General features: G+C 39.0%; 2 protein-coding genes across 10 annotated transcripts in view; one reads left to right on the forward strand and one right to left on the reverse strand.

Annotated features, from left to right (window-relative positions):
* The window catches only part of RAD51C (RAD51 paralog C), a 48,701-nt gene extending 42,448 nt beyond the window's left edge, over positions 1-6,253 (reverse strand). For all 7 annotated transcript variants that reach the window (XR_002798526.3, XM_004468205.4, XM_012528902.4 and 4 more), the window contains exons 1-4: positions 6,130-6,253; positions 4,119-4,377; positions 2,212-2,378; positions 852-985 (exon numbers count right to left, since the gene is read on the reverse strand). Coding sequence is in view for 6 of the 7 variants with exons in the window: in XM_004468205.4 (XP_004468262.1) it covers positions 852-985; positions 2,212-2,378; positions 4,119-4,377; positions 6,130-6,247 (678 nt within the window). In the remaining variant the exon portion in view is untranslated. The remainder of the gene's footprint in view (positions 1-851; positions 986-2,211; positions 2,379-4,118; positions 4,378-6,129) is intronic.
* The window catches only part of TEX14 (testis expressed 14, intercellular bridge forming factor), a 199,887-nt gene that overhangs the window by 61,677 nt on the left and 124,268 nt on the right, over positions 1-13,942 (forward strand). For 2 of the 3 annotated variants that reach the window (XM_058283897.2, XM_058283899.2), the window contains exon 1: positions 6,263-6,925. The exons of the other annotated variant lie outside the window; for it this stretch is intronic. The gene's annotated coding sequence lies outside the window, so the exon portion shown is untranslated. Of the gene's footprint in view, positions 1-6,262; positions 6,926-13,942 lie in introns of those variants that run through there. 3 annotated transcript variants of the gene reach the window in all.

Raw genomic sequence — 13,942 nt, forward strand, 5'->3', positions numbered from 1 at the left:
ACTATTAATAGTGGTCAACTCTGGGGAGCAACAGTAGAAAGCAGTAGCAGAAATGAAGATTTTATTTTACATTTAATACCTTTCTATACAGTTTGTTTGGCAGTTTGAGCTATTCTGTCATTACTTGAGGTGGAGTCTCTTTTTAGATTGAATTTCTTATTCTATGCATAAACTACTTAAATACATTTAAATCTGGCGGTGGACTTGGCCCAGTGGTTAGGGTGTCTGTCTAACATATGGGAGGTCCGCAGTTCAAACCCCGGGCCTTCGTGACCCGTGTGCAGCTGGCCCATGCGCAGTGCTGATGCGCGCAAGGAGTGCCCTGCCACGCAGGGGTGTCCCCCACGTAGGGGAACCCCACGCGCAAGGAGAGCACCCTGTAAGGAGAGCCACCCAGGGCAAATGAAAGTGCATCCTGCCCACAAATGGCACCGCACACATGGAGACCTGACACAACAAGATGATGCAACAAAAAGAAACACAGATTCCAGTGACACTGACAACAACAGAAGAGGACAAAGACGACGCAGTAAATAGACACAGAGAACAGACAACTGGGGTGAGGGGGGAAGGGGGAGAGAACTAAATAAATAAATAAACCTTTAAAAATATATATATATATATATTTAAATCTGTATGTATATGTAAAATAATTATCAATATAGCTAAGTTGTGAGGCAGGGAAGGAAGAAATTTTCTGAATCACTTTATGCTACTGTATAATTTACTTATTTCAGTCCTACTTGCAGTGTACAAAAATGCCTATTATTTATTTACATGAATATTTACAAACACCTCCAAACATAGTTAACTGTAGTTTCACCCATACCTTTCAGTAGTTTGACCCATACCTTTGAGTGCTCTGAAAGGAAGTCTGGAAGGAGATAAATTTGTGCCAAGAGTTCTGTGTAATCATGACAACGAAAATAATAAATATGGGAAAGAATATTTTCAAGAGTGAAATCTTCCAAAGCTTTTTGGTGCTCTGAAATAAATAACAAAACAAACTTAAAATAAATAGTTTCAACTATTTTGCTATGTTGGCAATTGTAGGAAAATATCTTGATTAACAAAATTCTACAGAAGGCTCTCTAATTGAAAGATAATAAAATTGTAACAAACCATCTTTTCATAAACCCCAACCTCTTAATTTTGTCTTTTGCACAGTTTCCTTGCATCTTGGGCTATCTAGGAATTTCTTATATACACATATAGTACAGTTTTAATGCCTTTTTTTTTTAGGAGGTTACCAGGGATTGAACCCAGGACTTCGTACATGGGAAGCAGGTGCTCAGACTTGAGCTACATCCACTCACAATGCCTGCCTTTTTATATTTCCAGTTGATGACTTCCACTGAACAAACACAGCATAATAGAAGATTTTCTTTTATTTTTTTATAGGACTACAAATTAAGAGTTAGAAGGAAAAATGTTCAAAGGAAACATTTTTCCTTTAAATTCTGTAGTATCATTTGGTATGCAAATAGAAACAATGGGGGAGAGCTTAGTGGTTAAGTGCCTGCTTCCCATACACGAAGCCCTGGGTTCAACCCCGATGTATCCTAAACAAATAAAATAAATAAATAGAAACAATCTTTAAAAAAAAAAACAACCTCAATAAATTAAAAAATTAACCAGCCTACTTTTTATAGATTTCGGAGAAACCAATTAAAAATTACTGTATTTTTAAATGTGCTTAAATTTTAGTATTTAAAAAAACAAAAAAATAAATTTCAGAATAGACGATAACAGCCTTTTTCATATATATAGAAAAAAGTAAATTTTATACCAGAAAAATAACAGCTTAATTACTAAATCATTAAAAACTCTATCTCTCAGTGCTTTACTCACCCTATTTACATTAAGTCTTTAAGTCACTATTAGAAATACATATTGTAACATGGGTAGCTTTAGAAGGAAACAACTCTTGAAATCAGCTTTTAGCATATATAGTCTCAAATGGGACACCTAGTACACCTGATGAAAATTAAAATATCCAATTGATTACACCTCTTTAAAAGAACTATACTTATCTTATGAAAAGTACTCACGTTTTTAAAAACCTCTAAAGAAAAAAATAAGGAGTGCATGTACAGTAAATGAAACATTTAAACCAAAAACCACTTAACTTTATATGTAATTAAAAGGACAAGAATTTGAACAGAAATTAATTTTATTATACAGAAAAAATTAGATCATTCACTAACTCACCCTCTCCCATGTGTGTTCCTGCTATAAGATGAAGATGCTGAATACAGGCAGTGGCAAGGTCTACTACTCTGTCCACCATAAAACTTCCCTCTGTATCAATAAAAACTGCTTCACCTGCCACTCCTCCAAAACATTCTGGTATCTGCACATCTACTGCCAATTGCATACTGTCAAGAGAAAGAAGTCAAATAAACCACTACAATCACCTAAGGCAGTATTTTTCAAACTCCAGATCATGACCAGTTAGGTACCACCAAATGTTTCATAAATGCAAATATACCTTAACATATTTTAAAAAAAGGAACTCCTGGTTATAATTCATTTCTAAAAAACTGATACCATTCTATAATGCTGAGAAAAAAGAATAATTTTATATGAATTCAGGATTTAAAAACGCCAAAACAAAACAAAAAAACTCTAAGTTTGCTTTATAAGGAAAAATAAGAAAATGGTTTTCAAAAAAGCCAGAAATAGTTGTTAACTAGTGGGGGGTGGGCCAGAGGGTTATGATTGGGCAGGGTTCATGAAGGACTTTTGAGGCTATTGGTAAAGTCTTTCATGAAGTGGACCGTGTTACAGAGGCTTTTACTTTATAATTCTTCACTATACTGTCCAGTTTAATGTATTTTCTATTATATATATATATATCACAAGAAAAAATATTAGAATATAGGGAGTAGTAAGAAAAATTAAGGTGGTCTGAAATATCTTGCTAACTTCTGAAGAAATCATGACAACCAAATCAAACTTAAAAAAATAAAGGGTTAGTGACAAAATGCCATTCTGATAGAATGTTGATAAAAGTTCATTCATAGCAAAGCAAGCATAGCATTTCAGGTGGTCTTCATCTTTCAGTTAATTAATACTTTCCCACAGTTTACCCTGACAACCCTAAACCAACTTTTCCAAGACGAAATTAAAATTTAGTTTTCAAATACAGCTAAAAATATTTTCACGTTATTATATAGTGGGGCTGGCTGCCAGCCAGTCATTACTGCTAGAAAAATGAAATGTGCTACAGTCTGCAGAAAAAGAGGTGATCTTACTTGACTTCCCTACTTCCCAAGGCAACAGGAAGACGGCTGACTCTCTAGGGCACCAGATATTATGCAATTCAATTGTTGCCTGCATCAAGGCGAGGTCATGCCTATCAGACCATGATTGAGGAATTTTTAATGGTTTTTAGGACTCTGGGAATGGAACTCTCCTTTAATATGTAAATCTATTTTCAGACATCTGACTTTCAAATATATTTTCAGGAATGAATTATTTAATACATAATAACGCATAAAAAAGCAGAAGACTGTTTACCCTAATGACCACACAAAAAGATTACAAGCTTTTTTGATATCAAAATAATTTTATCTAAAAATAAATATTTTTTAAAAATTTTATCTAGTGATTAAAGTGATGAATGCACAACTTGGTAATTATACCAAATGCCATTGATTGTACACTTTAGATGGATTGTATCATTTATGTTTCAATAAAATTGATATAAAAAATTTTATCTATTTACCAAAATGGTAAAAAATGTAGATTTGAATTATTTATTTTTTTTAGGAGGTAACAGGGATTGATCATGGGACCTCGAACATGGGAAGCAGGTGCTCAACTACTGAGCTCCACCCATTCCCTTTATTAATTGCTTTTAGATTTTATGAGCCATAGTAGCAAGGGGTATTTTCCCTTTTGTTTTTAAAATGCTAAAAATATAGACCTATTTATTAAGATGGGGTTACTGAAATAATGGGCAAATGTTTAAATGAGTTTTGTTTGATATACATACACCTAAAAGAGTATGTGTATGTCTTTTTTGGCCTCCTGACTCAAGACTCACAGGACAATACTCTATTACTTACATAAAATATTAGGCCCACCCTTTAGAGAAGAACATTTTATTTTACCATAATTGTGTTTTTCCAACACCAGGTGCACCACAGATTTCTGTTGTTTTGGTTAAGGGTACTCCACCCCCAAGAATATTATCTAGTGCTGAACAAAAGGTAATTATGAAGCCCTGGGTATGCTCCTGCTCCAGAAGTTCCAGTGCTGTACATTTTTTGCCTGTCTCAGATGTATTAGCATGCCTTGGTATATTTAAGAGACATTCTCTTCTTATAATATGTAGAGTTTCTAAGGCTTCCTCTTTAGATATCCCAACTTCTGAAAGTAAAAGAAGAAAAAAAAAATGACGTTAGAGATTTAAAAGTCTAGCACTCTGATGGGCTGTTTTCACCAATTTTAATGTTTAAGTAACAAGAATGATACCAAGAGAAACATAAAAATGTAACATTCTATTAACTATTTTTAAAGTTAATAAAGGCATTTGTTTGCTTACTTATTTAAAGGATTTATCTAGTACCTCAGATTAAGAATTCACCAAAGTAGTTCTGAGTACTTATTCGAGTATCTCAAGTAGAAATAAAAATATAATAGCAATACTTATACTCTTCCTGTTGGTCCTATGAAGCCCTAATTACCTTACTCTCACATGGTATAAAAATTATTTGTCAGGAAAGAATGATAATAGCTCCTTTAACTGTCTAAAACACGGTACAGTTTAAGAAGTATATGTGCATGTATTATTCACAACAAAAACTTCATGGAAACACTGGAATGAAAATTTATGTATCACTCCAAGTTACTTAATGAGAACAATTATTCAATGTTCAAATATTCTCAATGCACTTATGTTCCCTCAAATACACAATTTCATTCTTATCTGACATTAAGTCCCTGAGAAGAATAAAATGGCAATAACAAAAAACAAACTACTGGTGAAAGAAATAATGCTGAGGGTGATATCACTTAATAGTTTAATAAGTAAGTGCTTAATTTGCTAAGGATATGGACTATGAAGTTCGGTGCTAACAAAAGACAATTGTGGCAATCAGCATGAAATTCCTGGGCACTGGAGTCAGATTGCTTGGGTTTGTAAATTCTGGCTGCACCACTTATTGTGTGAGTCTGAACAAGTTAGTTAACCTCTGAGCCTAAGATTTTTTTCTCCTATAAAACAGGAATAAGAAGCTTGATAGAATGTCCACGACATCCAAAATGGTCAATAACTATTAATTATTGTTAACTATCCAGTGTCTCTCATTTCTTCTTTGGAAAACCAATCTGTTGAAAGAAAGAATCCATCATACTTTGGAGGGACACAGTCTGCCGGAACAAGACTTAAAAAAGAGTTAGCAATTAAGATTCTTGACTGGCGAGTTGGAACCTGCTTCTTTTCCATTATTAAGGGCAAGGACAAAATTTTTTTTCTACCTTCCGTAAATGCACAGCGAAACTGTTCGCTGCCAATTCATTTTTGTTTATCTCAGTATAAGTAGTGGGTTCCACCAACATATAATGTACAGCGTTTTGGAACTAATATGAAGTTTCTCTGTGTGTGTGAATTATGGATGAGCTGTGTCTTCTTTCTACAGCGTTCACCAGGTTAAAAACAGCGTCCCTTATCTCACTGTAAATCTCTAGCCCTATCACGAATCCAGCATTTCTTAAGGAATCCCCGCCCCTGGGGTCTTGAGAACTAGAAAATTGCATAGTTTGCCTGGGTTCCGATCCTGGCTCCACTATTCCATAGTCCAGTTATTAAGAACATGTTACTTAACCTCCCCAAATATCAGCTCCCTCATTTATATGTTTAGTATAACAATCCACTAAAGAGTATGAGTAGAAATGAGCTAATCCGTAGAGCAGGTAACAGGCACTGTCCACAGAGAAAGCAAGTTAAAATCTTTTCATAACCACAGCCCTTGTAACCATTCAGATAATTCTGAAACAGAGTCAAAGAGTTATTTCACGTTGCAAAAGCAGCATAATCTTGAAGAGGCTGGCGGAAGCCTGGAGGCGGGAGAAGGCGGCGCCGACCCGCGGCCAGTATGCCTAGCTGCCGTAAGTCGTTACCTTTGCTGAGCTCTGAGGGTTTCACTTCCAGGAGTTCCTCAGCAGTCTGGAAACCCGCAGAGACTAATTTTACCCGCACCGCAGTGGACAGCGGGAAACTCCCTAAATCCCGCTGCATTTCAACGCAGGATACTCGATTACATTTCCCTTGCGGCTAAACTGCGCATCACCACCCGGCCCGCGCAATGTGACGTCAGACGTGAGCCGGAAGGGGCGGGGACTGGCTGCATGCGGCCTTGCCTTTGTTGCTCTGCTGTTAGCGAAGTTTTCCCAGTTAAGCACCATCGTCATCGTGATTCCTTTTACTAATATTTAGGGTATCCCGTCGGACGTATATTCTGACAGTAAGAAGATGAATGGAGGTTATACAATGGAGAGCTAGGTTCTGTGGAGCCTGCACACCACATTTCCTCGCCTCCGCCTGGCCCGTAGGGTGGAAGATTCTAGGTTGTTCATAGAAATGATCTCCCCGAGTAATTATAACGCGCGTACGCAGGCCTGTTACCAGTTTTTCTGGTGTAAAAAGGCCAGGAAACAATTATATAAAGCTGGATCAGCATCCCCACTATAGAGTTCCTGGCTTTGCGCTCTTTTCGCCCGCCGTCCCCCCCCCTCTCCCCTTCCACCTTTCCCGCCCTCGCGAGGGATTGTGGGCCAGCTCCTCACCGCTGCCAGTAGCGCTCTGAGCCCAATCCCTGCGCTTATCCACGCTTCCCCGCGATTCGAGCCTGAAGATGGTTGTTTCGTGGACCGTTAGTTCTTCACGGCCTGACTAGCTTACGAAGTAGCTGGAAAAGTAAGAAAGTATTGTCCTTATTGTGGGCTGGGCCTGAGCGCCACACATGCTGAAGGGAGGAGATGGGGTACGCGAAAGTCTTATTCTGGTATAGAGTTGGGAAGGGGCGTGTTCAAGCGTAGAGGGTGATGACTTCTAAAGTAGAGAACTTCGAGGGGAATTGAGAGGCGGTTTAGAAGGTGACTTACGAGGTCTTTCCCTGCGTAAATTAGGTGAGTATGATTTATTGGGGGGTGAGGGGGATTACTCATTCCCTGTATATTTGCCATTATTCTTAGCCTTGACTTTTCTTTTCAGGTTATAGAATTCCCCAAATAGTGCAAACCAGGTACCTTTGGGTTCTTAGGGTTTAAGGAACACTTTGACAAGTCCCACACATTTTAAATGATGACATCCTTGCCAGAAGGAAGTTAATGACATGAAAATTCAGAGCACAGTTTTCATGAAGCCAAAAGGCAAATCTAGTGCCCTTTTTAACTATCCCAATTACCACTTCAAATTGTGAGCCCCTACTGGGGCGAGAATGCGAGAACTGTTTGTATCCCATCCGAAAGGGAAGGGAAAGTCTGGTAGTAGTGGTCAAAGCATGGCTTGTTTGCCGCGCAGTACACTATGAGCATGGTCTGCAGACCATGCTTATGCTTATAAACTCACCGGGTCCTTGGGTAAAGAAAAGATGATACCACATTCAGGAATAGCTCTTCAATTAGTCTGGTCAAACTCCGTTGACCGGGTGGTGTTTAGAATTTTCTTTTATTGGCAATGAAGAGTTAAGAACCTAGCCAACTCTCTCTGCAGCTGTACATTTAATATACATTAATATTTTATTCTGATGTTTTCACCATCATTCTTAAATTTATCCAATGCAATTTGCTGTATAGTCATGCTTTTCAAACAGGAATCCAGGAACTAAGATTTATGAGGTGAAGCAACAGGAACTAAGCAAAGATAAGGGATTAATATAGAAGATGCATTTTCTTATAGTGTCGGTTTTACTCATATTTTTTAGGGAGTGAAAAGTTGAGTAGTTTAAGTTGTAAGTCATTTAAAATGTTTTATATTAAACAATATATGGTAGAATAAAATGCAAATATGAAAATTAATGTTAAGATAAACATAAGACTTTAAGGACAGGTCAGGCTTAAATTAGATATTTCAAGTTACCTCCCCCATCCCAATTTTTTTTTTAAGATTTATTTATTTATTATCCCCCACTCCCCCATTGTCTGCTCTCTGTGTCTATTCGCTGTGTGTTCTGTGTCCGCTTGTATTCTCATCAGGCAGCACTAGGGATCTGTGTGTCTTTTTGTCGCGTTATCTTGCTGCGTCATCTCTCCATGTGTGTGGCACCACTCCTTGGCGGGCTGCAGTTTCACATGGAGCGGCTCTCCTTGCTCAGGGGCCACTCCTTGCACGGGGGACATCCTTACTCCAGGGCATCCCTGCGTGGGCCAGCACTTCTTGCGCTCAGCAGCACTGCGCGTTAGCCAGCTCACCACATGAGCCAGGAGGCCCTGGGTGTCGAGCCCTTGGACCTCCTATATGGTTGGCGGACATCTATTTGTTGAGCCACATCCGCTTCCCCCAATATGTTTTTGTTTTCCTATGCAGTTTGGGATTATGTGATGAAAAAGTTAGAGCAGCACTGCTGTGGGCAAATGAGCCTGGACCTTGGTGGCATTCAGACGTGGATTTTTATCCCATCTCTGGAAGTTACCAACTGTGTGACTTTTGGTAAGTTACTCAGTTTCCTCAACTGCAAGTAGTAGGTAATAATACTTAATGGGGTTGTTAGAAAAAATTAAAATAATAAATGTAAAGTACTTGGCACAAAAAAGGTACGTAAAAAAATCTTGGTCTTTTTCTCTATTTTAATATATTCAAATATGTACTCAGTTGGCTAAATCTTTAATGAACACGTAGCTCACCAGAGTAGTAATTCTATGAGGTAGTTTACAATTGTAAAGAACCAATGTACAGCGGGTTTTTTTAATAATTTTTATTTTATTTTACTTTATCCTTATAATATCCTGTGAACAGGTACAGTGGTATCCATTTAAGATCAACACATTGAGTATGGATGTGGCTCAAGCAGTTGAGCACCTGCCTCCCACATGGGAGGTCCTAGGTTCTGTTCATGGGTGCCTCCTGGAAAAACAAAAACAAACAACAAGCAGAACAAACAGGGAGGTGGATGTGGCTCAAGCGATTGAGCTCCCACCTGCCACAGGGGAGGTCCATGATTTGGTTCCAAGTGACTAATAAGGACCGCAAGGTGGCACAATGGGCAGGTCCAGCAAGCTGACACAACAGGATGATGCAACAAGGGACGCAAGAAGAAAAATATAATGAGAGATACAATAAAGTAAGGAGCAGATGTTCCCAGTGCCTCCTAGAGAAGACAAGCAAGACAGTGCAGCAGGCAGGTGTGGTGAGCTAAGGCAGCAGGGTGATGCAACAAGAGACATAAGAAAAAACTTAATGAAAGACACAACAAAACAGGGAATGGAGGTGGCTCAAGGAATTAGGTGCCTCCCTCCCACATCAGAGATCCCGGGTTCCATGCCCAGTGCCTCCTAAAGAAACAAGAAAGATGAACAGAGACACAGCAAGTGCAAACAGCAAAGGGGTGGGGAGAAATAAATAAATAAAATATTTTAAAACAAACAAACAAAAAAACCCAACTCAGGGAAGCAGACTTGGCCCAGTGGATAGGGCGTCTGTCTACCACATGGGAGGTCTGCAGTTCAAACCCCGGGCCTCCTTGACCTGTGTGGAGCTGGCCCACGTGCAGCGCGATGCGCGCAAGGAGTGCTGTGCCATGCAGGGGTGCCCCCCACATAGGGAAGCCCCATGCGCAAGGAGTGCGCCCCGTAAGGAGAGCTGCCCAGGAAGAAAGAAAGTGCAGCCTGCCCAGAAATGGCGCTGCACACACAGAGATTTGACGCAGCAAGATGACGCAACAAAAAGAAACAGATTCCCGTGCCTCTGACAACAACAGAAGCGTACAAAAAGAAGAACACACTGCAAATGGACACAGAGAACAGACAGCTGGGGTGCAGTGTTGGGGGGAGAGAAATAAATAAAATAAATCTTTAAAAAAAACAACAAACCCAACTCAGGGAAGGCAATGTGGCCCTGCGATTGAGTGCTGGCTTCCCACATACAATGTCACAAGTTCATTCCCTGGCCCTCAGTACCTCAAAAAAAAAATTAAGATTAACACATAGAATATATTGAAGATTGGGTCACTGAAGCAGGAATAAATATTTAAGTGCCAGTTATGTGCCAGAAGACAGGGGGAACAAGACGGAGTTTCTGCCCTCATGGAGCCTATAGTCATGTCTGGATCATTATCAAACATTTCTGACCTGCACTGCCTATATAGATATAATACTGAGGGTAGAAAGGAGCTATTGCTGTCAAAGTCTAGAGTTAATGTAAGTATTCAAATCATGAGCCATTTTCATGCTGCCTGGACCATTTTCTTGAGATGGAGGAGAGGAGAAATATAAATATTTCTGTTACAGCTGGGGAGAAGTTTATTTTCTGTCTTATAGTCTAAAAAGTTGGAATTTTTTTTTTTTAAGGTACCAGGACCTCATATGGCTTGTCTTTCTCCTTTGCAAACTCATTCCTCACAGCCCAAACATGAACTGTTAAGAGTTCTTTTGAGGCCCTATACTGGGCCCTTTGCTCACTCATGCATTCTTTCTCTTCTATCTGATTCACATCTACAGCTTTGGATATTACTTATATACCAGTGACTCTCAAATTTATATATATATATATATATTTTTTTTTTTTTGAGTGTGGAAAAGCCTTTTATTACAGTTCACACCTTGTTCAGCATCAAAGGACCCACACTGGAGAGAAACCTTTCCAATGTAATGAGTGTGGGAAAGCTTTTCATTACAACTCAGGCCTTATTCGTCACCAGAGGACCCACACAGGAGAGAAACCGTACCAGTGTAATGACTGTGGGAAAGCCTTTTGCTTGAGCTCACATCTGATACATCAAATAGTTCATACCGGAGAGAAGCCATACCAGTGTAGTGAGTGTGGGAAAAGCTTCAGCCAAAGCTCAGGCCTCTGCCATCATCATAGAATACACAGTGGGGAGAAGCCATATGAATGTGATGAGTGTGGAAAAGCCTTCAGTCATAGTTCAGCTCTTATTGGACACCAGCGAATCCAGAGTGGAGAGAAGCCGTATGAGTGTGATGTGTGTGGGAAAGCTTTCAGTTACAGCTCACATCTTCTGGGACACCGAAGAATCCACACTGGAGAGAAGCCCTATGGATGTGAGGTGTGTGGAAAAGCTTTCCGGCAGAGCTCACACCTCATTGTACACCAGCGGATCCGCACTGGAGAGAAGCCCCGGTGATATCAAATGTAACATAGAATTTTTCATCTGTGCTCATTCCTAAACCAAGGACTAGTCAGAAGCCTTAAGTTATTGCAATCTGATGCTCCAAGACTGGTGAGTTGATTCTCTGAGGAGCAACTGAAGCCAGGTCCCACAAGAAGGATATTCTGGGCAGGAAGTCAGAATCTGTAGTATAAGTGTCATCCAGGAAGTAGGGTGGTTTTGTATAAACCGGCCATCCATCCTGTCCCGGCTGTTTCCAGGCTGAGGTGCTTAAGACGCTGAGCTCTGCTCACACAGCCATGGAGAGGGCCACTCCGAAGCCGTTAATAACCGTAATCAAATTTATATTTCTAACCCTGATCTTTTCTTTGACTTCCAGATGCAAATATCTAATTGCCCACTGGAAAATTCAAAGTGCCCTCAAATTCAGCCTGTTTTAAACCTAACTCATTGTTTCACCCCACTTTCGAATCTGCATTCTCTCCCTCTATGAAAGGCATATGTATCTTTCCATCTGCACAGACCAGAAACCTAAGAATCATCATTGATACCTCCTTCCCATTCACTCTCCATGATCACTGTATCCACAAATCCTGACAATTTTATCTCTGAAATATCTTGATTATATTTTTTATTCTTGTCTCTTAAGTTCCCACTATTACTCTGATTGGTACTTTAAAAGCCTTTTAGCAGGTCTCTCTCTATCTTATCTTCCCCTCATTCCAGTCTGTTCTCCCATCCTGCAGCCAGAGTGATGATTCTTAAAAAAAGTTCAGTCACTCACTGTTGTGCTCTTAGGATAAAGATCAGATTTCTTAATAAAGCTTACAAGAAGCCTTGCATGTTCTGCCCCTGCTTATCTCTCTGGTCTCATTCTTTCTTCTCTCTCTCCTTGCTCCCTACACTTTAGCCACTCTGGCCTTTTCTTCATTCCTCTGTATACCAGGCTTTGCATGTGCCCTATAAACTAACCTCTCGCTCCTTACCCAACTAACTACTATTTGTCCTTCAAATCTCAGTATTCAATATCTTTTCCTTTGATGCAAGAATATTACAGTATTACTGTTAACCACAGTTCATAGGTCACACCAGTTGTATTTTTCCTATACTTCTCCACACTCCCACCCTGCAATATGACATACATCCACATTAGCTCACAGAAGGGCACTCTTGGATCTGAACCATCAACTACCATTCTCATCCACCTCTGGGTTCGCTTTGTTACTCAGTCCCTAGATTATTCTCTAGCTTTCTTTCACTTGACATTTGCATCCCTAGACTACCCTTTTCAGCCACAATCCCATTTATAAACCAGCTGCTACTTGCTAGAATGTGTTATCATCTCTATCCTTTTCCACACTTTTACAGTCAAGTTAATTAAAACTTTTACATACATTAAGCATCAGTAATTCTTCTCAGCCCTCCTCTTCTCCTAATAACCTATACTATGTTTTAACTTGATGCAATTGTTCTTCATATTTAATTCTTATTAATGAGACCATGCAATATTTGTCCTTTTATGTCCAGTTACTTCACTTAGCATAATGTCTTCAGGATTCATCCATGTTATCATGTGTCCCAATTTCATTTCTTTTTACTGCAGTATAGTATTCCATTGTATGTATAAACTACATTTTGTTCATCCATTCATTGATTGATGGACACTTACTTTGGTTGTTTCCATCTTTTGGCAATTGTGAATAACACCGCTGTGAACATCAGTGTGCAGATGTCTGTTCGTGTCATAGTTTTTAGTTCTTCTGGATATATTCCTAGTAGAGGAATTAATTGCTGGAGCATATGGCAGTTCTATATTTAGCTTCCTGAGGAACTGCCAAACTATCTTCAACAGAGACTGCACCATTTTCCAATCCCACCAACAGTGAGTGTTCCTATTTCTCCACATCCTCTTAAGCACTGTTTTTTTAAAAAATAATGGCCATTTTGTGTGGTGTTAGATGACATCTCATTGTTTTGATTTGCATTTCCCTAATAGCTAGTGGTATGAAAAATTTTTTCATGTGCTTTTTTGCCATTTGTATTTTTCCTTTGGATAAATACCTATTTAAATCTTTTGCCCATTTTTTAATTAGATTGCTTGCTCTTTTATTGTTGAGTTGTATGATCTGTCTATATAGAATGAAAATCAAACCCTTATCAAATATGTAGTTTCCAAATATATTCTCCCATTATGTGGGCTGCCTTTTCACCTTCTTGATGAAGTCCTTTGAATCACAGAAGTGTTTTTAGTTTGAGGAGGTCCCATTTATTCATGTTTTCTTTCTTTGCTCTTGCTTTCGGTATAAGATTTAAGAATCCACCACGTACCACCAGGTTTTGAAAATGCTTCCCTATATTTTCTTCTAGGAGCTTTACAGTTCTTGCTTTTACACTGGTCTTTGATCCATTTTGAGTTAATTCTTGTACTAAGTGTGAGATAGGGGTTCTCTTTCTTTCTTTTGGCTATGTATATATAGTTCTCCCAGCACCATTTGTTGAATAGACTGTTCTGCCCCAGCTGGGTGGGTTTGACAGGCTTTGAAAAATCACTTGACCATAGATTTAAGAGTCTGTTTCTGAGTCATCAATTTGGTTCCATTGGTCTGTGTGTCTTTTTTTTAAAAAAAGATTTATTTATTTATTTA

Source organism: Dasypus novemcinctus, chromosome 21 (assembly GCF_030445035.2).
Source record: "Dasypus novemcinctus isolate mDasNov1 chromosome 21, mDasNov1.1.hap2, whole genome shotgun sequence".
In the NCBI taxonomy this organism is placed as follows: domain Eukaryota; kingdom Metazoa; phylum Chordata; class Mammalia; order Cingulata; family Dasypodidae; genus Dasypus; species Dasypus novemcinctus.